General features: G+C 40.7%; 1 protein-coding gene across 1 annotated transcript in view; it reads right to left on the bottom strand.

The window, feature by feature from the left end:
* USP43 (ubiquitin specific peptidase 43) overlaps window positions 1-26941 on the bottom strand; it is a 116888-nt gene extending 89947 nt beyond the window's left edge. The window contains exons 1-2 of the mRNA XM_036766591.1: window positions 26426-26941; window positions 5947-6078 (exon numbers count right to left, since the gene is read on the bottom strand). Of these exons, the coding sequence (XP_036622486.1) occupies window positions 5947-6078; window positions 26426-26941 (648 nt within the window). The remainder of the gene's footprint in view (window positions 1-5946; window positions 6079-26425) is intronic.
* Window positions 26942-27398: the final 457 nt, after the last annotated feature.

The raw sequence follows: 27398 nt of genomic DNA, 5'->3' as shown, positions 1-27398 counted from the left end.
TCTTCTAGGAATACTTTTTTGGCCTGAGACCAATTCACATTTTTTCCTTTGAGGTTTTAGATGTACTCAGTTTTGACTTTGTTGTCTTCTTCTGAGTTTGTGTTTTGATGTTCCCTGTCACCATAGTAACTTTTTTTTTTTTTGAGAGGGGACATCAGGGCAATTGGGGTTAAGTGACTTGCCCAAGGTCACACAGTAAGCGTGTCAAGTGTCTGAAGCCGCATTTGAACTCAGGTCCTCCTGACTCCAGGGCCCCTGCTCTACTCACTGAACCACCTAGCTGCCTCAAGTAACTTTCTATGGTTCTTTTTTGTTGTGTGCCCATTGTTCCAGCCTTTTTCTCAACTTTTAACTCTATTTTAAAGTGGGGCTCTGCTCCCTGGGTGGAGGGGACATTGTTCGAAGCTTTGGCTTTCTTGCTGCTGCTCTCAGAGCTAGTTGGGGGGGGCAGTGTGGGGTGGAGTGGGGCATGAGGGGTTATCTGTAAGTTTTCAGTTCTTCCAAGGTGGAACGATCTAAGGACAGGTGTGGTCACTGCTATTCTGGCCTGTGCTCTGGTATGTGAGCAGCTATAAACACTCTTTCTTCCCACCCTAGAACTGTAACCAGGGCCCCCACTCCCCTACAGCTGCAAGCTCTGGTGTGCTAGTGCTCCTCCTTGCCCTGGCACTGCAATTCAGGCCTGTGATCCAGATCCCTATATGGGCAATACATAGTTTTGCACCCAGTGCCAAGAACTCCTGTAATCTCCTTCTGATCAGTTGTTTGACACCCTTACCATCTATGGGCTGAGAGCTCCAGAAGCCACTGTTGATTTAACTGGCTCCAATGGCTGCTGCTAAACCAGTTTCCTGGGGTGCACTGGACTCTACTCCATACTCACCCAGGTTTGCCAGACCTTTCCTGCCAACCTTCTAAGTTGTCATGGGCTGGAAAATCGTTTCACTCCCTCCATCCGTGGGTTCTGCTGCTCCAGAATTTGTCTTGAAGCATTATTTTAAGTTGTTTGGAGGGGAATTTGGGAGAGCTCAAGTGAGTACCTACCTTTTCTCTACCATCTTGGCTATGGCCCCCTCCCCAACTCTTTCTTACTACCTACCTAGCACACATCCTTTGCTATTTCATATATTTTATGGATGATATTCCTTCTCATTGAGAAGTGACTTGGAATCATTTAGACTTGGGTTCAAAAAAACACCTAATTTCTCAGTGCCCCTCAGAAGACTCTCTAAGACTAGAAATTACGGAATAATTGTGCTAGTAGAGGGAATTTCCACACCAGGAATTCCCTATAACAATGAAATCACAAGTTTGATCTCTCCAACTTTCCACTCCCCCATTCCATGTCTTACATCCATGTAATTCAGGGCTGTCCAACCTTAGGTTTTTATTGAAACAATAGACAATATATTTTGATTTTCCATTTTAGTGAGAGATCTGCAGTAGCTCAGATTCATTTACTAAAGCATTTATGTAAATTTCTATGCTTGTAGGTAAGCCACATAAATCGCACTGCAGGCCACATTTTGGACAGCCACGATGTAAATAATTATCAGAAACATGCTGCAGACTGTACAGGGAGGTCAAACATCTCTTTACTGCTCTGTGGATCATCCACAACTTTGATTCTTTAGAGATTATGATGACCATCTCCCAATTCCAGGCATTTTCACTGGCTCTCCCCCGTGTCTGGAATGCTCTCCTTCCCTATTAGCACCTCTAGGATTTCCTGGCTTCCTTTCAGTCCCAGCTAAAGTCCCACTTTCTTCTTCTTCTTTTGGAGGCAATCAGGGTTAAGTGGCTTGCCCAGGGCCACACAACAACTAAGTGTCTGAGGTCATATTTAACCCAGATCCTCTTGACTCCAGGGCCGGTGTCCTATCCACTCTGCCATGTAGCTATTCCTAAGTCCCACCTTCTTTAAAAAGCCTTTCCCAAAAGTGGAAAATAGTATGGCAGAAACTGGGTATGGACCAACATCTTACACCATATACCAAAATAAAGTCCAAATGGGTACACAACTAAATTGTGTATATAAAGGCTGGTACTATAACCAAATCAGGAGAGCAAGGAATAGTTTACCTGTTAGATTTATGGGGAACTGAAGAATTTGTGACCAAACAACAGTAAGAGAATATTATGAAATGCAAAATGGATAATTTTTCTCACATTAAATTAAAAGGTTTTGCACAAACAATGAGAATGTAACCAAGACTAGGAGGGAAGCAGAAAACTGGGAAAGAATTTTTACAACCAGTGTCTGATAAAGGTCTCATTTCTAAAATATAGAGAGAACTGAGTCAAATTTATAAGGATTCAAGTCATTCCCCAGTTGATAAATGGTCAAAGGATATGAACAGGCAGTTTTCAAAGGAAGAAATTAAAGCCATCTATAGTCATATAAAAATGCTCTAAACCATTACTGACTAGAGAAATGCAAATCAAAACAACTCTTAGGTACCACATTACCCCCATCAGACTGGCTAACATGACAAAACAGGAAAATGATAAATGTTGGAGATGCATTGTTGGGGGAGTTGTGAACTGATCCAACTATTCCGGAGAGCAATTTGGAACTATATGCCCAAAGGGCTGTAACAATGTGCACACCCTCTGATCCAGCAATAACATATCCCCAACAGATGACAAAAATGGGGAAAAGACCTACGTGTACAAAAACACTTACAGCAGCTCTCTTTGTGGTAGCAAAGAACTAAAAACTGAAGGGATGCTCATCAATTGGGGTACTGTAAGGAATACTGTTGTGCTATAAAAAATGATGAGCACAATTTCCCTGCCTTCCTCCTTCCAAAAAAAAAAAAAAAGGCTTGAGTAGAGCACTGGCCCTGGAGTCAGGAAGACCTGAGTTCGAATCCAGCCTCAGACACTTGACACACTTACTAGCTGTGTGACCTTGAGCAAGTCACTTAACCCCAACCGCCCTGCCTTCCCCCCTCCAAAAAAAAAAAACCCCAAAACAAAACAAATGACGAGCAGGTGGACTTCAGAAAAACCTACAGAGACTTACGTGAACTGATGTTGAGCGAGGGGAGCAGAACCAGAACACAGTACACAGTTACAGACACATTGTGCGATGACTAACTTTGATACACTTGGCTCTTCTCAGCAATGCAAGGATCTAAGACAACTCCAAAAGGCTCATGATGGAAAATGCTACCCACACCCAGAGAAAGAATTACAGAGTCTGAACGCAGATCAAAGCATACTATTTGCTCTCTCTTTTCTGTTTTCCATCTTCTTTCTCATGGTTCATTCCATTGGTTACAATTCCTCTTTACAACATGACTAACGTGAAAATACGTTTAATACGAACGTATATGTAGAGCAAACAATATACGTATCAGATTGCACGCCATTTTGGGGAGGGGGAAAGGGAGGGAGGGGAGAAAATTTAAAACTCAAAAGGTTGTGGAACTGAACACTGTTAAGTGAAAAATAAATAAAGAAAAAACATTTTTTAAAGCCTTTTCCAGTCTTCCCTCATCTAAGTGCCCTCCGTTTGAGATTATATTAGTTCCAACTTAGCCTGTCTGTATCTTGTTTGTACATAGTTGTTTGTACATCGTCTCTCCCATTAGACTGTGAGCTCCCTGTGATCAGAGACCGCCCTTTTTGGTATCCCTAGTGCTTAGTACAGTATCTGACACATAGTACATACTTCATAAATCTTTGTGGACCACTTCTAAGACTCACAAATATATAGAAGCACCGAAAAAAAATGGCATAAAAAAGATATTTTTTGTGGTCTTGGAGTAGCTTACTTAAAAAGCGCCGTACAATTTCCTATATGTAATCTAATTCTTCTCTTCCTCATATTCACTTCAATGTCAGCAAGGTGGCAGAATGGATGGAGCCTTGGACCTGGCCTCAGATACTCACTAGCTGTGTGACCCTGGCCGAGTGACTTAACCTGTTTGCCTCAGTTTCTCCATCTGTAATAATCTTACCTCCCAGAGTTGTAAGAATAAAACGAGATCATATTTATAAAGTGCTAAGTAAATGCTAGCTACTAGCGTCGTTATTTCTGGTCCCTATTTGCTCTAGCTTTAACTATATTTTTTCCTACTCCCATTAAGTTCCCTCCATATATCTCCAAGACTCAATACCTTTGTGCTGGCTGCTGTGGGATGCAGTCTCTCCTCATTTACTTCCTTTAAGGCTCAGGCCAGGTGCTACCTGTACAGAAAGTCTTTCCTGATGCCCTTAGTAATTAGCATACTCTCTCTTCTTGAAATTATATTGTATTTACTTATCTGTGATTACGTTGTACCCTTGCAGTAAAATATGGGCTCTTGCAGGACAAGAAGTACATTTTATTTTATCTTTATTGACCTACACCACTATTATAATGCCTTATGACTAGCAAAACTTTCTACCTCCACACAAAGAGCCTTCTCACCCTTAAAAATGCCTCCTCCCCTGGAGTTCCTCCTCTAATTGGTTAAGTTCACACAGTCCAGGTCATCCATATATATCCATTTCTCTCCAGGCTCAACTCTTGGGTCTTTGGACATTTCTACTCACCCCCTAGACCCTTACAAGTGCCCCTCCCCTCAACTTCCTCTTCCCTTCCGGCTCCTTGCTATGCGTTATCTTTCCCCTTTGGACTGTAAGCTCCTTCTGGGTGGGGATTGCCTTTCTTTGCTTGTATTTGTACCCCTACACTTAACACAGTTCTTGGCACATAGTGAATACTTAGTAAATGCTCTATCTATCCATCCTTCTACCTATAGTAAGAAGTGGACTGAATTAAGTGGCTAGGGGAGGATGAGTGGAAGCATGAATTCAAGGGTAGCTTCTTGCCCATATTTCACTGTTATCTACAAAAAGTGTACAAATTCTAGTTGTGAAAAGGGCCTTTTTTTTCTTTGAGTAATTCAGTGTATTTCATTGAGCCTTACTAGGTGCTAAGCCCCAGGCCCAAACCCCTATTGGGTGTGGAACCTATGTGGGTGTGGATTGGTGACTGGGGTGGGGCCCAAGGTGGGGCTGGCTAAGGGGAGGTGCTAACCCCAGAGCCATGCAGTCTTGAGTCTTACTAAGTGCTAAGCCCCAGCCTCTAACCCCTATTAACCTAACCTATGTGGATGTGAACCTCCCAGGGTCCTAAGGGGAGGGGCTAACTCAAGAACCAATCATAGCAGCCTAAGTTCTGGTCATTCAGGTGACGTTTGATGATGTCTGAAACCCTAGAAGAAGAGAGGACAGAGCCATTTGTGCAAGGCTCTCACTCATGATAGTGCTGATGCAGACACTCCAGACAGCTGTAGCTAAGGAGCCCTCCAGCTCGTAAACCCGCATGCTGAGACTTTGTTAAACTCTGGTAACTATGTATTGGGATTTGAATCAGACAAGGTCTGTCTGTTGATGTTTGTAATTTATTTGTATTTTGTTCTGAAGTTCAGTATGCTGGTCTTTTTCCCTTGAACTAAGTGAACTGTATTTGTATGCTGAATTAAAGTAAGCTTGTCAACCCCCTTAACGTAGCTTTCCTTAGTTAAGCAGATCAAAAGAACCTGTGCTTTTGCAGCGTGCTAGCAGCAGCTTTCCGGGTGCTGGCTGTTGGTGGATCTTACACCCCCACAGAAGCTGCTAACTGGATTGTGGAAACAAGCTCCCAAACTCAATAATATGAATAAGGCTGAGCTTCTTTAGGGCTTAAACTTTACAATGTGATGCATTATTATTATTTAGCAAGCGTTACAAATTCCCAGTTCAAACTTTGCCAACTGCAGTAAAGAAAATGCCTGCCAAAGTCAAAAATAAATTTTAGAGTATTCCAATTCACCACTCCCTGCTATTAATACAACTAATCAAAAGCTGCTAACACGTTGTTGGCACATGGTCTCTATGCTGTTAATGTCCAAAGGTCATTTTTTTTAAAATTCCATAATACCCAAATCTTGCTTAATTGTAGTGGCTTACCTTTTCAGATGTCTGCCCAGGAGGTGAACCGTCCAAGTCCTCATGCACACGATCCAAAAGCCAGAGGAGAAATTCCAGGGCATCATGTTGTGAATTACCTTGGAACTGAGAGCCATACTTAGAAACTGTGTTCTAAAGAAAAAGAGGACCAAAATCATATACTAGTACTAAAGTATATAAAGAACTGAGCACAGCCAAGAGGCTCTTCATTATCTCTAAAAAACCAAAACCAAACAAAAAACATCATCATGTCTGGGAAGGCAGCAAAGATTAAGTGAAAGAATGAATCATTTTTTCCCAGTATTTAGGCTAAAGTATAAGACTCAGTATAGTACTGGGGCTCCCATCTAGCTAAAAGCCACAATGGTGTTTAAAAAAAAGACATAATAGATGTGATAACCCCTGAAAATCAATTAATGCTTAAAATTTGCATATGAAAACATGAACTTATGTACAGTTTTTAGTTACATATTAAATTTAACATGATTGTCTCAAAACTGCCTTCTGCTATTTCCTTAAAAAATCATTTATGCCTTTTTCAAAAAATGTATTTCTCATTTTTCATCTTCAGTCCATTACCCCTCCGTCCAGAGGTTGGTAAGCATGGTTCACTAACAGGACTCTGGAAGCATGGTTTATCATTTCACTGATCAGAGACACTTTCCTCAAGATGACTGAAGTATTAACTAAATAAAAACTAAAAGTAACAACATATCCAAATTAAGGAAATTATACTGTTCTTTCACAGCTCCAAAGGGAATTCTTTATACCATCTCAGAGTCTTTCCATTAAGACTCTTGAGGACTTAGATGGGCATCCACCCATTTCTAAGAACCTTTCAAACATACTACAACAATGAAAAAAAAACAACCTCAGAATCAAGTGGAATCCCTGAGATGATTTTTAGTGCATGAGCAACAAACAAGAAAAGACTTATAATTAAGCCAGTATTTAAATCTGGCAATCATCTCAATACAATTAGACAACCTGGTTTCAATTCCTAGTTGTACTACTACATATGACCTTTGTAACCTTGGGTAAGTGATTTAGTAACCTGTCTGAATCTCAGTTTGATCATTTGTATAATGAAGGATGTAGATTACATCACCTCTAACATTTCCTATAATCCTATGATCTTTCTTTCAAAGAAGTGGAACTAATTTAATGACAGTTTAAATCCATAAAATACTTCAGCTCTTGGATTTCTGTGTACCTCTTTCACACTTTCCTGCTCACCACGTCACACAAAGTCCACCCTTTGGGAGGTAGGATATTTTCAGAAGGTCGAGCAAATTACCAAAACACTTCCTGTCTCCTTGGACCACGAAGCTAAGTATACTAAGTGTGGGTGAATGGCTCTAAGAAGAATTAACTGTAGCATGCCCTTCGTGAGCAGTAAAAGGATCTTAGGCGACAACCCTATTCACTGTGGAATGGGCTCCAAATACAGCCTCAATTACCTGAATTACATCATTTTTCCTTCCCTTAGACCATCCTTCACTCTCAAGTACTCCAATGGATCTGTCTTCTTATCAATGTGAATGCTTCTACCAATGATTTCGACCCATGTTTCTCCCATGCAATTCTTTTCCATATCCTCCTCCAAGTTCACCACACCTCCTCCAAGTTTCACCCTAAGTGCTACAGACTTGTCTCACTTTTTCCTGACAGCATGAGGATGTTAGTGTAGGGAAAGACATGAGCTATTAGTTATCCTTTGTTATCAGAACATCCAGTACCTACTATATCCAGCCAATCAATAAACATTCATGAATCACTTACTATGTGTCAAGCACTGTGCTAAGTGCTGGTGATACAAACTGAGGCAAAAGTTAATCCCTGTCCTCAAAGGATCTCACAATCTAACCAAGGAAACAACATACAAACAAATTTATGCAAACAAGCTATATATGAGATAAACAGGAAATAATTAATAGAAGGGGCCTAGAATTAAGAGGGGTTGAGAATGGCTTCCTGTAGAGTATGGGATATTGGTTGAGACTTAAAGGAAGCCATGGAAGCCAGCAGGTGGAGATGAGGATGGAGAGCATTCCAGGCATGAGGGGCAGCCAAAGAAAATTCTCACATCCACTACAGAAAAGATAAATCAACAGTGCCAAAACAGTGAATAAGAAATCAGTAAGTAGCTTTATCCAGACTAGGTTTGCAAAAGATGACACCCAGAATCACGCAACCACAGTGGGTGGGGAAGAAGCAGGCAGAGCTGGGAAGCCAATGCTCTCACAACCTCAGACTGATCCAGTCACCTTCCCCTTCCTTTCTCTTTCCTCTTCCTCACCCCTGCCAGGGATCAGAGGATCTAAGTGCTCCCCAGATCAGTCTTCATGCCCCTAGGAGCACTTAAAGTTTGTAGTTTCTAAACAATACAATCCCTGATGGCCTCAAGGACCTCAGCATTCTGTACCCTGAAGATACAGATGAGACTGAGACCTCCTAGTACTGTACTTTTTGTACAGCATGCAACAGTGGAAAGAAAGGCTATATAATATAGAAAGACCAGTCCACCATCCGATCCATGTGTACAGAAGCAGCTAAGAGCCCAATTCAGGAAGTTCAGCTGGAAATATGAAAAAACAGAGGAATACACTGACAATAAAGAAATATTATGGTTCCAGAGATGTCTAGGACCTAATACTAGAGGAAGAGAGTAACTCCACAGCATCTATGGACAGAGCTTCAGATAGAGGTTTATTAAAATTCATGAAAGAGATGAAAGCAGGGATATACAAAGGGTATTCTAAATTAAATGAAAGGCCTAGAAAAAAGGAATTGGGAGGAAAATATACAAAAGCTATAAAATCTTACCCAATAACAGACTGTATGAAAATTAGAATGGACCAAAAAAAAAATAAATGATACCATGTGACCAGATTATAACAAAATCTAAAGATGAAAAAAAAATAGAAGAAAATGTAAGGTATTTCCTATTAAATGCAGCTGATTATAAAATAGATCAAGAAGAGATCATCTAAAAATCCTCATACTACCAGAGTGAAAAGTCACCTGGATACAATACTTTAGGAAATTGTAAATGAAAACTGCCCAGACCTATTCAAAACAGAAGACAAAATGAACATAAGAAGAAGCCACTGGACATCTAGGGAAAGAAAACTGAAAATGAAAACTCCTAAGATTGTTATAGCCAAAATCCAGAGCTTCCAGGCTAAAGTAAAAATGCTGTGAGCAGCACAAAATAAAAAATCAAATACCAAGGAACCATAGTCAGGATCATGAAACTTGACAGTGACTATTATAAAAGACAGGAGGACTTAGAATATAATATTCCAAAAGACAAAAGATGAAGTTTTATAACTAACCTGGCAAATCAAATATAATCCTAAAGGGGGAAAAATAGATTTTTAATGAAATAGAGCTGATGAAAATACCAGAGCTGAACAGGGATTCTAAAAAGTAAACCGAAGAGTCAAGAGAAACTAAAAAGGTAAGTTAGAAGAAGTTAGTCAATGAGAATCTATTTACCTACCTTCTAATGAGGGGAAAAGAAGCAAGAGTAACCTCACAACTCCACTATATTGTTGTTTGTTCAGTCAATTTTCAGTCATCTCTGACTTCATGACCCCACTTGGGGTATTTTTGGCAAAGATACTAGAGTAGTTTTCCATTTCCTTCTCCAGCTTAGGAACTAGAGCAAATAGGATTAATTGATTGCCCAGAGTCATATAGCTAGAATTGATCTGAACTCAGAAAGAGGAGTCTTCCTGATTTTTAGCCTGGCGCACTATCCACTTCACCATCTAGTTACCCTCAACAGTCACAGAGCAAGTGATGGTGGTTTGGTTTTGCCTTGATGATCTTAAATGAAGAAAGAAAAGGAAGAGGAAGGAAGTAGAACCTGTCAGGATCCTATTAGGAGACACCCTGTTTTCTAGAGCTAAGGCCCAGCAAGCAAGCTGTGCCTTGAGCCTGGCATAACAACAATCCTTTGTGCTCACCCTCTGGATGAACTCAGTCACAGCAAATTCCCAGAATTGTTTCAAACCAGCTCTAGGTGTTCTCTGAACTCAGACAAGCACTTGCAGTGCCCGTGTTCTGGTCATGAAGCTCTACTATGAAATCAAACTTGTCTTATTGTTTATATTACCCTTCATTGTCAGGGCTACAGCTCACTATACAGCCACTGGTTTATGTACTGAGATTTGCCCACACTAATGCAGGCCCCCTACTAAGGGGGGAGGGGGGAGAGAGGAGCCGGCCGTATTAGCAAGGCAATAATCACAATACAAGCAATAATCACAATTGTCAATATGCCTATATAGTTCTGTATCGCAAAATACAAGAGACTCTCCGTATAGAAGGTAGAAGTAAACCATCTATACAGACATCAGAGAACCAGGTCCCCAAACCAGTAAGTCTGACCCATCCAAGCAGCAAACAAATTCCAGAACCAGTAAGTCCACTTCTTAATAATAGCAAAGAATCTAAAACACATCACAGCAGGGATCCAAGCTATCCCATAACCTTCTCAACCCCTGCTGGGGCCTTGCCACCAACAATCACTCACAGCACAGGCAGCACCAGGTCTGCTCTCTCCCTCTGCTCTAACCACTCTGAGAATTTCCTGCTCCACCCTTCCAGTTCCTCTTGTTCAGCAAGCTCCTCCCACCACATGACTTAGGTTTCCTGTGACATAAAGAGGTCACATGGGCCTATTAATGGGTGAGAAAGATCTTCAATTTTAAATTACCATTATACAGGCACATGTGTCTAGTTACCCTCCTTGCTTGCAAGCCATTTCTCTCACTATAGAAAATAAACTTCTGTCTTAGTCTCTGCACAGTTGTTCTTGCCTGCTCTGTCTGTTCAGCTCTGGCCTCCACAGGCCAAGAGACTCAGTCTAGTTGACAAACCTGATATTTCACATAATCAAGGTACATCAGTAAAAGACTAGATAAACATGAAGGAAGCAGGCATCACACGAACCTCACTTGCACCTCAAATGGACAAATGAAAGTTAAACACAAATAAATACAGAGAGTACTGTGTAGAAAAATACATCAAAGTCAATAAGGAAACAGATGAAAACCTGGAGAAAGAGTTAAGAGGGTTAGTAGAATGAGAAATTAGACATGAGCTAAACAAGAACCAATTTTGAAGGGTGGATAGTGAAGGGAGAGATTAAAAGAAAAGAAAGAATGGGTAAAAATCTACAATTGAGATCTGGGCAAGAAGAAGAGAAATGAGACAGAACAGAAGCAGAATGCCTATAAATGCTGAACACACACACACACACACACTTATTCATTCATATTCTCTCTCTCTCCCCGCCTTTCTCTCTCCCTCCCTCCCTTCTTCCCTCTCTGTGTTATTATTCTTTTTAAAGAAAAGAAGAGTAAGGAGATGAAGAAATGCAAGAGAATAGAAGGGTACACATAATTAAGAAAAAGTACCATGAAGATGAATGGGATGAATTCACCTATAACATGAAAAATGATTGCAGAATCTATTAGCAGTACCAGGTCTCATACTATATAAAGCAGTAATCATCAAAACAATTTGGTATTGGTCAAAAATAGAAAAGTTGATCAGTGGAACAGATTAGAAACACAATAAACAGAAACAAAATGAACATACTAGTTTCACTGAATCCAAAGACCCCAACTACTAGAGTAAGGGATAACTATTTAACAAAAACTGCTGGTAAAACTGGAAAGCAGCCTGGCAGAAATCAGATTTAAAACACCATCTCACACCATATACAAAGATAACCTTCAAATACATACATGACTTAAGATACAAAATGTCACTCCATAGAAACAAATTAAAGGAACAAGAAAGAAAATACTTTTTAAGGTCTAGGATACAAGAATTCATGCCCAAACAAGGGACAGAATGGATAAGAATAGATAAAATAGAAAGTTTTAATGACATAAAATTTAGGATATTTTGCACAAACAAAAGGAGAACAGATAAAATTAAAAGGAAACTTATGGGGGCAGGGGAAATCTCTGCAGCAAAAATCTGATAAAAGTCTAATATGCAAAATATCAAGAACTGAAATAAAAAAGTCATTCTACAATAGATAAATGGTCAAAGAATGAGAACAGGAATATCTCAAGGGGAAAAAATCCAAGCACTCAACAATTATATGAAAAAAATGTAATAAATCAATAATAATAATAATGCAAATTAAAGTAACTCTCAACGCATACGTCACACTCAGCTGATTAGCAAAGCTGACAAAAAGGAATACAAGAGGTACTGAAGGGGTTACAGAAAAACAAGGACATTAATGCACTGTCTTCAGAACTGTGAATTGGTACATCTATCCTGGAAAGTAATTTGGAACTATGACCAAAAAAGTCACTACACTGTAACTATTTTTAACCCAGTAATATCACCACTAGGCATGCTCCCAAAGAGATCAAGGAGAGAAGAAAAGGATCCATATGGACAAAAATATTTGTAGCACTTCCTTTTTTTGTAGTGGCAAAAGAATTGTAAACTAAGAGATACCCATCAATAAGGGAATGCATGAACAAATTATCATATATAAGTGTAATGGACTATTATTGTGATTTAAGAAATGATGAAAGACAGGTTCAGGGAAATTTGGGAAAACTTGTATAAATTGATGCACAGGGAAGTGAGAGCAATTTATGCCCAAAGGAATATAAAAATCTGCATACCCTTTGACCCAGCAATACCACTTCTAGGGTTGTATCCCAAAGAGATCACACAAGTGAGAAATGGACCAGTATGTACAAAAATATGTATAGCAGCTCTTTTTGTGGTGGCACAGAATTGGAAATTGAGGGGAAGCCCATCAATTGAGGAATGGCTAAACAAATTGTGGTATATGAATATAATGGAATACTATTGTGCTATAAGAAATGAGGAGCAGATGGACTTCAGAAAAACCTGGAAAGACTTACATGATCTGATGTTGAGTGAGGGGAGCAGAACCAGGAGAACATTATACACGATTACGGATATGGTATCTGTAAGGATTAATTTTGATAGACTTGGTTCTTCTCATCAAAGCAAGATTCAAAGACAGCTCCAAAAGACTCATGATGGAAAAAGTTATATACATCCAGAGAAAGAATTACAGAGTCTGAATGCAGATTGAGGCAAACCATTTGCTCTCCTTATTTTCCCCTTCTTTTTTGGTTTTGCTTCTCCTTTCTCATGATTCATTCCATTGGTTATAATTCTTCTTTACAACCTATTAGATAAATAAGTTTAATGGGAAGATATATGTAGAACCTATATTGGATTACATGCTGTCTTGGGGGGGGAAGGGGAGGAGAGGGAGGGAAAGAAAATTTGGAAATCAAAAACTTGTGGAACTGAGTGTTATAAACTAAAAATTTTTTTAAAACTGTTCAACTATTCCTTTGTTATTTTGCCCTCTATGGCAGGTTGTTAGGGGAGGCCACACCAGAACACGGATTGAAGAGTGAAGGTAAATATCAGGCTGTAGTTTTTCCATACTAAGGTAAGCCACAGAGGTGAAGTCTTGTAAAGAAATTTTTATTTTGATATATTCAACATTCGCCAGGTCACTGTGTTATAAAACACATATGAAACAAACATTAAGTACAGCATACAGCCAAGGCAGAGACGATGTAAAGTAGTCAAAGATGATTTCAAAAAGTAGACAGGCTTTCCATTGAACTTTGAAGGACACACATGGAAGACTCAGGCAGAAGGGAGAAGAGAACATTCTGTAGAGACAGCATGAACAAAGGCCCAAAGACTGAAAAGAGCATCAGTATGCAGTATCACCTTTGTTTCCTTTCATCCATCCTCCAAACAAAATAATTTTGCCAGACTGAAAGGAGTATTGGATATTTTTAACTTAAGATTTTTTTTTCCTTTTCCTGAGTTCAGGAGTATCCCAGAAATAACTTATGTACAGGAAAACGATAGAAATAAAACATTGACAAAACAAAAATACTTCTGTGAATTTTCATAAACTTTGCTTCTCTTAAGCTTAGCCTCCTAGAGATATAAAGTATTATAATCAACATTTAACATACTATCATGTATATAGTACTTTAAGATTTTAAAAGTATTGGGGTGCAGAGCCAAGACGGCAGCTGGAAAACAGGGACTCGCTTAAGCTCTCCCCCAAATCTCTCCAAACACCTGTAAAAAATGGCTCTGAACAAACTGTAGAACTACAGAACCCATGAAATAGCAGAGGGAAGTGGGGCTCCAATCCAGGATGGCCTGGATGGTTGCTGGAAAGGGTCTATCCCACCATGCTGAGAGAGCAGTGCAGCCCAGTGTGGGCTGCACCAAGACAGACCAGGGTGGAAATCAGGTGAGCAGGCCCTCAGGGCCAGGAATCACTGAGCTGTAGCAGTTACCAGACTTCTCAACCCACAAACCCCAAAGACCACAGAAAAGGTCAGTGGGAAAACTGCTAGACCTGGGTGAGAGAAGTGTGTGCTCCGGCCCAGCCCCAGGGGTGGTGGCGGTGCCGTGGCAGCTGCAGCAGCAGGAAGCCCCAGCAGCTGCTTCCAGAGATCCTGGCCCACAAGGTGGGAGGAATTAAGTTGCGGATCAGAGCAGGACTGAAGGGAGTGCTTTGCTGGCACAGAGGCAGGGTTCTCTTGCTTTGCCCTGCTTCGATCTGGGTCATGGTCCTCATTGGTGGTTCTTGGGGAAGTAGCTCTGAAAACAGCAGTGCAAGGCCCCTGAAGCTTGGGACAAAACACTCTCCACCTTCAAGGCAGTCATAACCTGACCAAAAGCTCAAGGGTCAAGTAGTTGGCTGGGAATATGAGCAGCAGGCAGTGTAAAAGGACTCAGACTCAGATCCAGACTATAGAATCTTGTTTTGGTAACAAAGAAGACCAAAACATACAGTCAGAAGAAGACAACAAAGTCAAAGGGCCTACATCAAAAGCCTCCAAGAAAAATATGAATTGGTCTCAGGCCAGGAAGAGCTCAAAAAGGATTTAGAAAAGCAAGTCAGAGAAGTAGAGGAAAAACTGGGAAGAGAAATGAGAAGGATGCGAGAAAACCATGAAAAACAAGTCAACGACTTGCTAAAGAATATCCAAAAAAATACTGAAGAAAATAACACCTTAAAAAATAGACTAACTCAAATGACAAAAGAGCTCCAAAAAGCCAATGAAGAGAAGAATGCCTTAAAAGGCAGAATTAGCCAAATGGAAAAGGAGGTCCAAAAGACTACTGAAGAAAATAATTCCTCAAAACTTAGAATGAAGTAATTGGAAACTAGTGACTTTATGAGAAATCAAGAAATTATAAAACAGAACCAAAAGAATGAAAAAATGGAAGACAATGCGAAATATCTCATTGGAAAAACCAGCGACCTGGAGAATAGATCCAGGGGAGATAATTTAAAAATTATTGGCCTACCTGAAAGCCATGATCAAAAAAAGAGAGGTAAAATAGAAATTGAAAGAATCCACAGATCACCTCTTCAAATAGATCCCAAAAAGAAAACTCCTAGGAATATTGTAGCCAAATTCCAGAGTTTCCAGGTCAAGGAGAAAATATTGCAAGCAGCCAGAAAGAAACAATTTGAATATTGTGGAAACACAATCAGGATAACACAAGATCCAGCAGCTTCTACATTAAGGGACTGAAGGGCTTGGAATATGATATTCCAGAGGGCAAAGGAGCTAGGATTAAAACCAAGAATCACCTACCCAGCAAAACTGAGTATAATACTCCAGGGCAAAATATGGACTTTCAACAAAATAGAGGACTTTCAAGCTTTCTCAATGAAAAGACCAGAGCTGAATAGAAAATCTGACTTTCAAATACAAGAATCAAGAGAAGCATGAAAAAGTAAACAGGAGAGAGAAATCATCAGTGATATAGTAAAGTTGAGCTATTTTGTTTACATTCCTAAATGGAAAGATGATATTTGTAACTCATGAAACCTTTCTCAGTATTAGGGTAGTTGAAGGGAATATACATAAAATTGAAGGGAAGAGGGGGTAGGTGAAAGGGAATGAGTCAATCTTGTTCTCATTGGATTTGACTTAAGGAGAGAATAACATACACACTCAATTGAGTATCTTACCCTACAGGAAAGCAGGGGGAAAGGGGATAAAAAAGGGAGGATGATAGAAGGGAGGGCAGAGTGGAGGAGGAGGTAATCAAAAGCAAATACTTTTGAAAAGGGACAAGGTCAAAGAAGAAAACTGAATAAAGGGGGATGGATGGAAGGAAATATAGTTAGTCTTTCACAACATGACTATCATGGAAGTGTTTTGCATAAGGATACATGTTTGGCCTCTGTGGAATTGTTTGCCTTCTCAAGGAGGGTGGGTGGGGAGGGAAGAGGGGAGAGAATTTGGAACTCAAAGTTCTAAAAACAAATGCTCAAAAAAAAAAGTAGTTTTTTACATGCAACTGGAAAATAAGATATACAGGCAATGGGGTATAGAAATCTATCTTGCCTTACAAGAAAGTAAGGGGAAAGGGAATGGGGGCAGGGGATGACATAAAAGACAGCAGACTGGAGAAAGGGGCAATCAGAATATATGCCATTTTGGGGTGGGGGGAGGGTAGAAATGGAGAGAAAATTTGTAACTCAAAATCTCGTGGAAATCAATGTTGAAAACTAAAAATATTAAATAATAAAAGAAAAAATTTAAAAAAATTTTAAAAAAGTATTTTAAAAGTATTGGACATTGATTTCACAGAATGGGATATCATCATACCATGTCTCTAGCATGAATATAATATTTATGTAACTTTCATGTCTGTTACTATTTCTCTTTTACTTATTTTTATTGTTTATTATTGTTCAGGCATTTTCAGTTGTGTCAGACTTTTCATAAGTCCATTTGGGGTTTTCTTTTCAAAGACACGAGAGTGGTTTGCCAATTGCTTCTTAAGCTCATTTTACCGACGAGGAAACTGAAGAAAACAAGGTTTAAGTGACTTGCCCAAGGTCACATGGCTAATATGTCTCTGAGGCCAAATTTGAACCCAGGTCTTCCTGACTCTGGGCCCAGCACTCTATCCATTATACCACCTAGCTGACTTTTTACATATTAGTTCTCCACAATATAAACTCCTTAACAGCAAGTGCTGTTTAGTTTTTGTCTTTATATTAGTGCCCTGCGCAGTGTCTTGCACATAAAAGGTGTTAAATAAATGCTCATTACTTTGGATTGGTTCTATCGTTACAGCTGCCCTGAAATCAAGGAATTTAGTCCTCAACTTTCCTTAACCCATCAAAACAATTAGTGTCTGTACAGTGTCCTGAGTATTACATATGCCAAATAAATTCCTAATGGCTCACTGTAAGCAGGAAGTCTCTTGGAGAGATATTGTTACTCCAGCCTTCCAGTGTCAAGGTCCAAATGAACAGACTCAACCACTCCCCTGGGAGGTGTGCAGGTACTACATAACATTTTCAACTGTACAAACCAGTTCTTGTCAGAGACGCATTTGGTATCTCAAAAACAAACATTAGGGCTTTCTAATAAGCACTGTTAAGTACCAGGAAGGAAAAAAGGCCACAGTACCCATTTAAAGGCACCTAGGAAACCTGTCACAAGGATCAATGCCACATTTCCCAGGTAAGAGGTATTGATCTTTTGATCCACTCTTTGGGAAAGGTCAAAGTCAACCTTTTAGGTCTCAGTTCTCTTATCCTTAAAATCAGAGAACATGGTCTCCTGCAGGTGTGACTTTTTATGACTGTAAATGCATAGTAGGGTTTGCAATCTCTGACATACTGAGCCCCAGTATGAGAATAAGGATACCAATCAAGTAAGAGGTAGCACCCAAAAATATCTCCTTGGTCATAAGCCTACAATTAAGCTATTACCTCTTAAAGTTCAAATATCCCTAGGAGAAGTAACTTGTTAAAGCAATTAGCAATTATGTGAATTAGTTCATACTAACGAAAAGGGCATTCAGAAGTACTAGCCAGGAGTGGAGAACCCGAGGCCCAGAGGGCACATGTTGGCTTCTCTAGGTCTTCAAGTGCAGCCCTGTGACTGAATCAGATCCCTAGCACATGTGGCCTCAAGGCGGCAGGTTCACCACCTGTTAGACAGTGCAGGAACCCAAATAACTCAGGAGAGATGAAGAAAGGCCCAACAACCCACCCAAAAGCACAAGAATAAGAGACTGGCCCTGGCACAAAGCTTCATTTCAGGAATTAAGGCTGGAAATGTGATTAAACAGAGACACCAACCACTACAAGAAAGTATTATGGATGTAGACATTAAAAAATATAACTTAAAAAACAGTAACTTCACAACAGATGCATGCAGCTTCAAAGTAAAAAAAGAAAAAAAAAAGGATTATCCACATGAGCTACATGAATACCTGGAAGAATTAAAGCAAAAGATAACCAAAGAAAAAAAAGCTCTGAAGGAATTGTAGAGAAAATAAACAGTTGAGAACTGAAGTAGTAAATCTTGCCAAAGTAATGGGCTCTGAAAATTAGAACAGACAAGACAGAAAGCAATGATTTCATGAGTCAAGAAATAGTAAAACAAAATCAAAAGATTGAGAAAATAGGAGAAAACAAGGTATCTGCTATCAAAAACAACTGACCTAGAAAAAAGGTCACAGAGATTTAAGAATCATGACATTCATCAGTGGAATAGATTAGGCACATAACATACAGAAAGAAGCAAATAAGCACAGGATCCTAGTATTTGATAAACCCAAAGATCTCAGCTATTATGGCAAGAACTTACCATTGGGTAGCCAAGCAAACTAGAAAGTAGTCTGGCAGAAATGAGGCACAGACCAACTGACCTCATATTGTATTACAAGATAAACTCAAAATGGGTACACAATTTAGACATAAAGGGTAATATGTCAAGCAAATTAGGGGAACATGGAAGAAATTAACTGTCAGAACTATGGGTAGGGGAAGAGTTCACGACCAAACAAGAGACAGAGAGATTCACTGGAGGTAAAATGGACCCTTTTGACTACATAAAATTAAAAAAAAGTTTTGCAGAAACAAAACCAGCGTAGCCAAAATTATTTTGCAGCAAACTTCTCTGATAAAGGTCTCACTTCTCAAATATAGAAAGAACTGAAGCAAATTCATAAAAACAGACACCATTCTCCAATTGATACATCATTAAATGATATGAACAGGCTGTTTTCTGAAGAAGAAATCAAAGTCGTCAATAATCATATTTCTAAAATACTCTAAATTATTAATAATTAGAGAAATTAAAATTAAAATAACTCTGAGGTACCACCTCCGCCATCCATCAGATTGGCTAAAATGACAGAAAAAGAAAACGATGAATGCTGGCAGGGGTGAGGAAAATAGGTTTGTTAATGTACTTTCGGTACAGTTGTGAACTAGTCTAACCATTCTGGATAACAATTTAGAACTATGCCCAAAGGGCTAAAAACAGTGCATACCTTCTGACCCATCAATATCAGTACTAAGTCTATACCCCAAGGAGACCAAAGAAAAATGAAAAGGCCTCACATGTACAAAAATATTTATAGCAGCTCTTTTTTGTTGGCAAAGACTGGAAACCCATCAGTTGGGGAATGGCTGAACAAGTTATGGTATATGAATGTGATGTTATGTGCTACAAAAAATGATGAAGGCAATATTTTCAAAAAAACCTGGGAAAGACCTATATGAACTGATGCAAAGTGAAGTAAGCAGAACCAGGAGAACAATCTTCACAGGAACAGCAATACTGTAAGGATAATCAACCGTGAAAGACTTAGTAACTGATCAATACAATGAACCACCACAACTCTGAAGAACTCATAAATTTTTATCCACCTCCAAATAGAAAACTCATGGACTAGAAGTCCAGACTGAAGAATATTTTTTCCTTTATTTTTCTTGCTTTTTCAATTTTAGAACATGGTTAATGCAGAAATGTATTTTGCATGACTTTATATGCACAAAGGGTATCCCAGCGGTGGGACCTCACTGCTGCAGGTTCCCCACCCCTGGATTCTATTTCTTGCTTTCTTGCTGGGTAGGGAAAAGGGTAAGGGAGGAACAGCTAGGAGTCCTTTGAACATATGATTATATCATATGATCATAGCTTTATAACTCGAAGGAACCTCAAAGGTCATTAAGTCCAAACCTTATTGTACAGATGGAGAAAACTGAGACTGAGAGAAGTTATAGCTACCCTATGATCACACAGCCATTAAATGTCTGAGGCAGGATTCAAGCTCAGATCTTTATGACTCCAAGCCCAGGGTTCTATCCACTGCACCCTCAAGATGCTCCATCTCTTCTAGGCTCACAACAAACTACTGTATTAAAGGTTAGAGTTCTACAAGATTGTCAGAGCCTCAAAAATGATTTTGTAAATAGTGGACTTAAGGAAAAAAGCTTTCAGTGGAGTAATAACCTGAATCCTCAGTGCCACATGTTCTGCATGTAGCCCAGGTATGTGAGACTATGAACTCATCTAAACAAGCAAGACATAATCATTTAAACATGCAAGCTGGTGAAAGGGTATGTCACAGGGGTGCAGAATTGGCCAGCTCCTTCTACCCTTACGAGAGACAGGAGCAATGTTCAAAGGCCGATAGCGTGCAAGCAATGTGGGTCCAGTTAGGGAGTAAATTCAGTTATGGGACAAATTTATCAAATTTTTTCTGATTATTAACATTTTCTCCATCACTTTCTAAAATCTAGACAATCAACAAAACAATGTATCAAGCCCTGAAATGCTCATAATGAAAATTTAACAATTGGTCATCTAAGCAGGCTCCAACTCAACTTTGCCTATATCTCAACACCCAAAACTAAACCCTGTCAAAGAAAAATAATCAAGCAAAAATATGGTGGCTGTATTGGACAATGTAAGTAATCTTCCATCCCATGATAGAGGAAGACAGATTTCAGTGTGTGTTCTGCCCAATGAGGCTATTCCAATCTTCCCCTTCACCTAAGAACAGACAACCCTTGGTTTCTCCTTCTGCCTGCTGGACCCCTTCTCAGTTTCCTTTGCTGGTTCATTTTCCATATCACACACAGCACCTACTGGTATACCCCAAGACTGTCCTGGCCCCTCTTCTCTCTATATATTTGCCCACTTAGTGAGCTCATCAGCCCCTAGACAATTATCATCTTTAGGTAACTGATATCACATCTATATATCAAGCCTTTGTCTCTCTCCCAAGCTCCAGGCATGCATCTCCAATTGCTGCCCATTTTATATTTTGAACTGGTGTCCCAAACTTGACATGCCCAAAACTGACCTCATCATCTTTTCCCTAAAACTCCGCCATCCTCCAAACTTTCCTATTACCCCATGCCTGGAATGGTCTCCCTCTTCTACTCCCACTACAGACCTACCTACCTTCTTTTAAGTACCTTTCTTTTACTGTAAGTCTTCCCCAATGCCTCTTAATTCTACTGCCTTTCCTCTGTTAATTTCTTCCTATTTATCCTGTATAGAGCTTGTTGTATATATGTGTGTATGTGTATATATATATACACACACATATTTGTCTGCCTGCTGTCTTCTCCATTAGATTGTAAGTTCCCTGAGGGCAAGGACTGTCTTTTGCCTATTTTTGTATCCCTGGTACTTAGCATAGTGCCTGGTACATAGTAGGAGGTACTTAATAAATGCTTATTGATTGAATGAAGAAACCACCATCCTCTCAAGTCATTCATAGAAATGGAATTGGAAGGTTCCAAACCTCAATGTAATCCTCACTCACCCCACATGTCCATTCTGTTTTCAAATTTCTGCTGTCTTGTTTCTCCCTTCAAAACATCTCTTGTATATGCCTCCTTCTCCCTACTCACACGGCCACCACCCCTAGTTCAGGCCTCTCACTTCTCACCTAGACAATTTCAGTGGCCTCATAACTGGGATTCCTGCTTCACGTCTCTCCCCACAGCTAACAAACTGATTTCTCTAAATCACAGGTCTTACTACAACATTTCCTTACCCAAACCTCAATGACTTCCGATTACTTGGAGGATCAAATATATCTCTCTCTCATTCACTCAAAACAAACTAGCGTTCTTAATGGTCCTCACCAAGATATTCCATCTCATCTCCCCTACTCCACCCCAAATGCACTACCTCCTCAGTACAGCCTCTGTGAGGATTTCTAGCACCATCTTTTACATAAAAACCCTTCCATAATCCCCAGCAGATAATGCCTTCCGCACTAAATTTGTATTTGTCTTTTATATGCTTCTTACGTGTAGCACATAACAGGTACTTACTAAATTTGTTCACTGATTAAAGAGGAATAACTAGGAATTCCAGCACCTCAGGGAAATTCAGTCTAGCTTCACCGATGAGACCAGGAAGAGGGAAAGCAGCAGCTAGTACAACAAACCACTTTAAAGACTAATCCTGCACAAGCTATATAGCATGGGTATAATAGCATGGGTGACTGTGTGGGAAAGGAAAGAGCTTAGTTTTCCTACACCAAGCTTGAGGTGCCCTAATGGAAGAAATGACAGCCACAGGACCTTAAGGAATAGCAGCTAGGAAACATCTAGTGAACATGAGATCAACAGACTGATGCTGGGAAGGGCTAGGGGACAGGATAGAATGCACGCTAATCGGTCTCCCTCCCACTTCAATCCATTCTCCACTCACTTGTGCTAAAATTATTTTCTGAAAGAATAAGACTGACCATGTTGACAATATTCAATAAATTTCAATGGCTCCCTATTGTCTCTAGGATCAAATATCAAGTCCTCTAGCATTAAAAGCTCTTCACAACGTAGCCCCCTCTTACACTTCCAGTCTTTTTACACTTTACTCCCCTCCACTTATCTGCACTGACATACTTGTCATGTTTCTCCAAAATGACCCCCCGTCTTCCAACTTCTGACATTCCTTTGCCTTGGCTGTCCCCATACCTGGCAGGTCTCCCTCCTTACTCCTGCCTCTCAGGTGTCTAGGTTTCCTTCAGAACTCACCTCAAATCTCACCTTCCACTACTCTTTCCAAGCTGCTAGTGCTTTCCCCTCTGAGATTACTTTCCATCTACTTATAATATTCTAAGTATTTATTTGTTTTCTGTCATCTCTCACACACATAGAAGGTGCTTTAATAAATCCTTATGGACTGATACCCCCACCTGGGATACTGATGCCTCAGGCTAATTGTGGCTCCGGTCAGAGGACTCAGGTTTAACTCATAACCCTGCTGCTTAGTGTGTGATCTTGAACACATCATCTAAACTTCCTAAGCCTCAGTTTTCTCATCTGTAAAATGAAGGGGCTGGACTGGATGGCCTCTAAGTTCCTTTCCAGTTCCATATCTATGATCCTATGACCTTGAAGTCAAGATGAAAGGAACATTGCCTCTCAAGTCTGTTAAATCCAAAACCAAATGAAAAAGAACTGCTGAGCAAAACAACCAATTGGATTCATTCTTTAACAAGTTACATTAAGTGTTTTTTTACAAACTAAGTAATTTAAATATGTATCTATTAAATGGAATCTTTAATGAATCATTTGTAAAGGAAGAAACACTATAAAAACTCATTCCCTAATTCTGACTCTAACCTTTTGTCTTTGTCCTCTCTAATCCCAATATGGTATAAAAATAAACTGATTCTCAATGACCAGTGACAGTCAGAAAGGATGAGATTAGGTACACTAGCAGAAAAGAAATTTTCATGCCAGATTTCAAAGTAGATCTTACTCAGCAAATTAATCAAAATTATTCATTAAGCACACTGAGGATACAGAAACAAATATGAAACATTCCCTCTTCTCAAAGGGCTTACACACTACTAGAAGAATAGTATGTAAAGTAAATAAAAATTAATTTCAAGAGGGAGAGAAATGACCACAAGTATAGGAGATGGAATGTGAGATATGCTTCAAGGAAGCTAGGGATTGTACAAGGTGATGGCACATTCTGGACATGGGGAAATGCTTGAACAAATACATGGAAGCATGTACAGATACAATGTTATACACTAGGAATGGTTAGCAGGTCAATTTACCTGGAACAGAATGTAAGAAGGAAAGTGTTATGAAGTAAGACCAGCAAATTACATGATGCCAGTATGCTCTCCCCTGAAGTTCTGTTGTTTAGTCATGTCTGATTCTTCGTAACCTCATTTGGGGTTTTCTTGGCAAAGATACTGAAGTGATTTGCCCTTTCCTTCTCCAGCTCATTTTACAGGTGAGGAAACTGGGGTAAATGGAATTAAAGTGACTTGGCCATGGTCACATAGCTACTGAGGTCACATTTGAACTCAGGAGATGATTCTCCCTGAATCCAGGCCTGGAGCCTATGGCACCATCTAGCTGCCATACCTCTGGAAATTACTTTATTATTTATTTTATATACTATTCTACTGGTATTAAGCCCCTTGAGAGTACACAATGCTTCATTTTTGTCTTTGTATCCTCAGTGTCCTATATGTAATATGTGCTTAACATATGCTTGTGAGTATGCGAGGTAAACATCTACCTTGGAATTTGGTATAAAAACATCTTTGCTGCCATTATATCTAATTGCACCCTTTCTGACTATAGGTGGTCATTGAGAATAGGATTCTTCTTACACTATATTGGGATTATAAAGGACAAAGACAAAGAGTCAGAATTAGGAAATGAGTTTTTAGAGTCTCCCTTCCTCTAGGCACTTTTCTCAAATCCTTGTTCCCTTTTTTTTTTTCCTTTTCAAAGCCTGGTGTTTAGTTGACTCAGTCTGGTCTGACTCTTTGTAACCCCATTTGGGATTTTCTTGGGGAAGACACTGAAATGGTTTGTCATTTCCTTTTCCAGGTGAGGAACTGGGGCAAACAGGGTTAACTGACCTGCCCCGTAGAGTCACACATTTGAACTCACAAAGATGAGTCTTCCTGACTCCAGGTGGCACTCTATCCACTGTGCCACCTAACTGCTCTTTGAAAGCCTAGGCTCTCTAAAAACTACCTTTCCTCCTCTCCCCCCCCCCCCAGTCCCATCCTCTCCGAAACAAAACCAGCCCACCATGATAGTAAGCAAGAGGTCATTCTCCTGGTGTTCATTATCAAATCTATTACACTTAATTTCACCCCAACTATAGGCTGACACGTAAATTCCAGTTTTGACATGAGTGGGGAGGAGGGAGAGAGGTTGTTAAACCTTGGCTAATTAAAGATTGCTAAAAACTTCTAACACATCCCTTGCTTTCATTCTATACTGGTCCAAAATCAGGATTCAATTTAAAGAAAATGCTGCTGAAAGGTTCCAAGGGTCTCTGATCTAACTAACAAACATCAGGAATATGAGCCACAGACTGGCACCATAAGAAAATGATTTCTCTAAGGGAAGGAGGTGACAAAAAAAATCATCCTTTGAGGCTTGCACAGAAATGTTTTCTCCAGTTGGAACTAGAGTCCTTGAGGCTTTTGTAAAGTTCGCTTACCAGGCTATCTAAATATGCAAGAGCAGCTATTTAGACCTTTAGTCCTTTCTCCCATAGACTTATCACTGAGGTTCTCCAGGGAGAAGCAAACCCTTTCCTTGGTGAAAATCACACAACTTTAGAGTCGGAGTAGTTTTATCACTTTCTAATTCCAGTTGAAATTTTCTGACTTTACAGATGAAGAAACTGAGGCCCAAAGGAGAAGTAATTTACTTAAGGTCACACTAAGTTAATCTCAGTCTTCTGACTCAAAGCTTAGGCCACTTTCAACTAAACTAAGCTTATTTCAAAGACCAAATCTTAGCATTATCTCCAGCTCTTAATTCCTAATTAAAGGTAGTGATGATAATAATAAACACATTTACATCTCTCAAAATTTACAAAGCACTTTCTTCACAACAGGCCTGTGAAGAGGGTAGTAATAGGTATTACCAATCCTCATTTTTCTCAGAGAGGTGAAGTGATTTGCCCAAGGACAGGCAGGAAGGGTCAGAACCTGAATGAACTCCAGATCTGTATTCAAGAGACGACAGGTACACTCCCTATCAGTACGGACTGGGGCAAGTAACAGACTATGTGAACTTAAGTTTCCTCCTCTGAAAAATGGGAATAGCATATATAGCTGCTTCACAGGATTTTCAGTGGTTCGGATCTACAAGATTTTGGCGAGGCTCACATAAGAATCTCTGTAAAGCACCCTGTAAACTTTAAAGTCCTATCTACGTTAATTACTTTCAGAAAATGCACAGCATACCATTATTTCTTTCCCAAGGCTTGATAAAGTTTCATTCTCAATCTTTACAAAGCCCGAGCTACAAAGTCCTCGGACTTGGAAATAAATCCCTACTTATTTCAAATTCAGGCCTGCCAAATCTCCCTCACCTGGACAGATAAAGACTAATGGAAACTCAACTATAACGAAAAAGTCCCAAGAGAGAAAAAATCAGTTCAGAACTAAAAGGGGGCGTAGGTGAAGAAGGCTACGTAAAATCTTTTTCTAACTGTAGCATCTATCTATTATCTTTACAAGACAAAGTAGAGCCTCGGGAACAAACGAGTAAGTACATTCCAGCGAGCGCCGCCCGCCCGGGGGGAGCGCCCCGGACCAGCGCCTTCCCAGCCCTACCCACCTTGAACTCCACCGAGAGGTGCGGGGTGTAGTCCCGAGTCCAGAGCGCCCGGACCAGCCCCGCCAGCTGCTCCGTGACCTCCGCTCGGCCAGGCCGGGCCCGGTAGTGTCCCAGCGCCAAGAACTCGGCCAGAAGGTCAGTGTTGCTGAGGCACTGCACCACCGCGTTCATGAAGCAGGTGTTACCATGGTTCTTCAAGCCCTGCGTGCCCGGGGGGCGCGCCTTGTCTCCGGGAGCGGGCTGGGGAAGGCGCGCGTCCCCAGCCTCCCAGGAGACCTCTCTGGCTGGCCAGGCGGAGTCCCCTGAGCAGTCCCTGCCGCCGCTGCCAGGGTCAGGATCGTTCTGCTCCGCCCCGGGCTGGTTCCCCGGCTGGAAGCCCCCGGAGCGGGAGAGGACGCCCAGAACGCGCAGAAAGCGGCCGAAGAGACGGCGCAAGGAGCGGCGGCGACGGGGGGCAGCTGGTGGCCCCTCACGTGTCCGGACGCTGGCCGCCGCGGCTGTTCCCGGGTCAGTCATTGCGCATGTCGCCCCCGGCCTCCCCCAGCTCCCCTCTGGTGTACCCGGCGAGCCCGCGCCAGGGTGGAGCACCTCCAGGCCAGGGAGTTGCGAGCCTACCAGCCGGCCTCGCTCGGGGTCATGGGGTGAAGGGCTCCTGCTACCTGTGGGGCAGGTGAGTTCGGGGCGGGGCCAAGCAGGGAGGAGCCAAGTAGCCTCCGCCCTGCCCTAAGAACCTGATTGGGGCGTGGGCGGAGAGAAAAGGACTGTCCTAAGGGTGTGCAGTGATTGGGTCTAGTGATGCCTTGAGCTTCCCTTGTCCTCAAGGTCCACCACTTTTCTCAGAAATAAAACAAGGCTGAATAAATAGCACGAGCAGCCCGGGAGGAGGAAAGAAGTGCCGGGAGGGAAGCTGCAGGTAAAGAAGAGGAAGTAATAGTGACGCTGATCTGGGAAAGCTCCGACAGTGTATAAACAA

The sequence above is a fragment of the Trichosurus vulpecula genome, chromosome 7, assembly GCF_011100635.1.
Source record: "Trichosurus vulpecula isolate mTriVul1 chromosome 7, mTriVul1.pri, whole genome shotgun sequence".
NCBI classification, from domain to species: Eukaryota; Metazoa; Chordata; class Mammalia; order Diprotodontia; family Phalangeridae; genus Trichosurus; species Trichosurus vulpecula.
The sequence above is the reverse complement of the archived record's forward strand: the minus strand, read 5'-3'. Positions and strand labels throughout refer to the sequence as shown.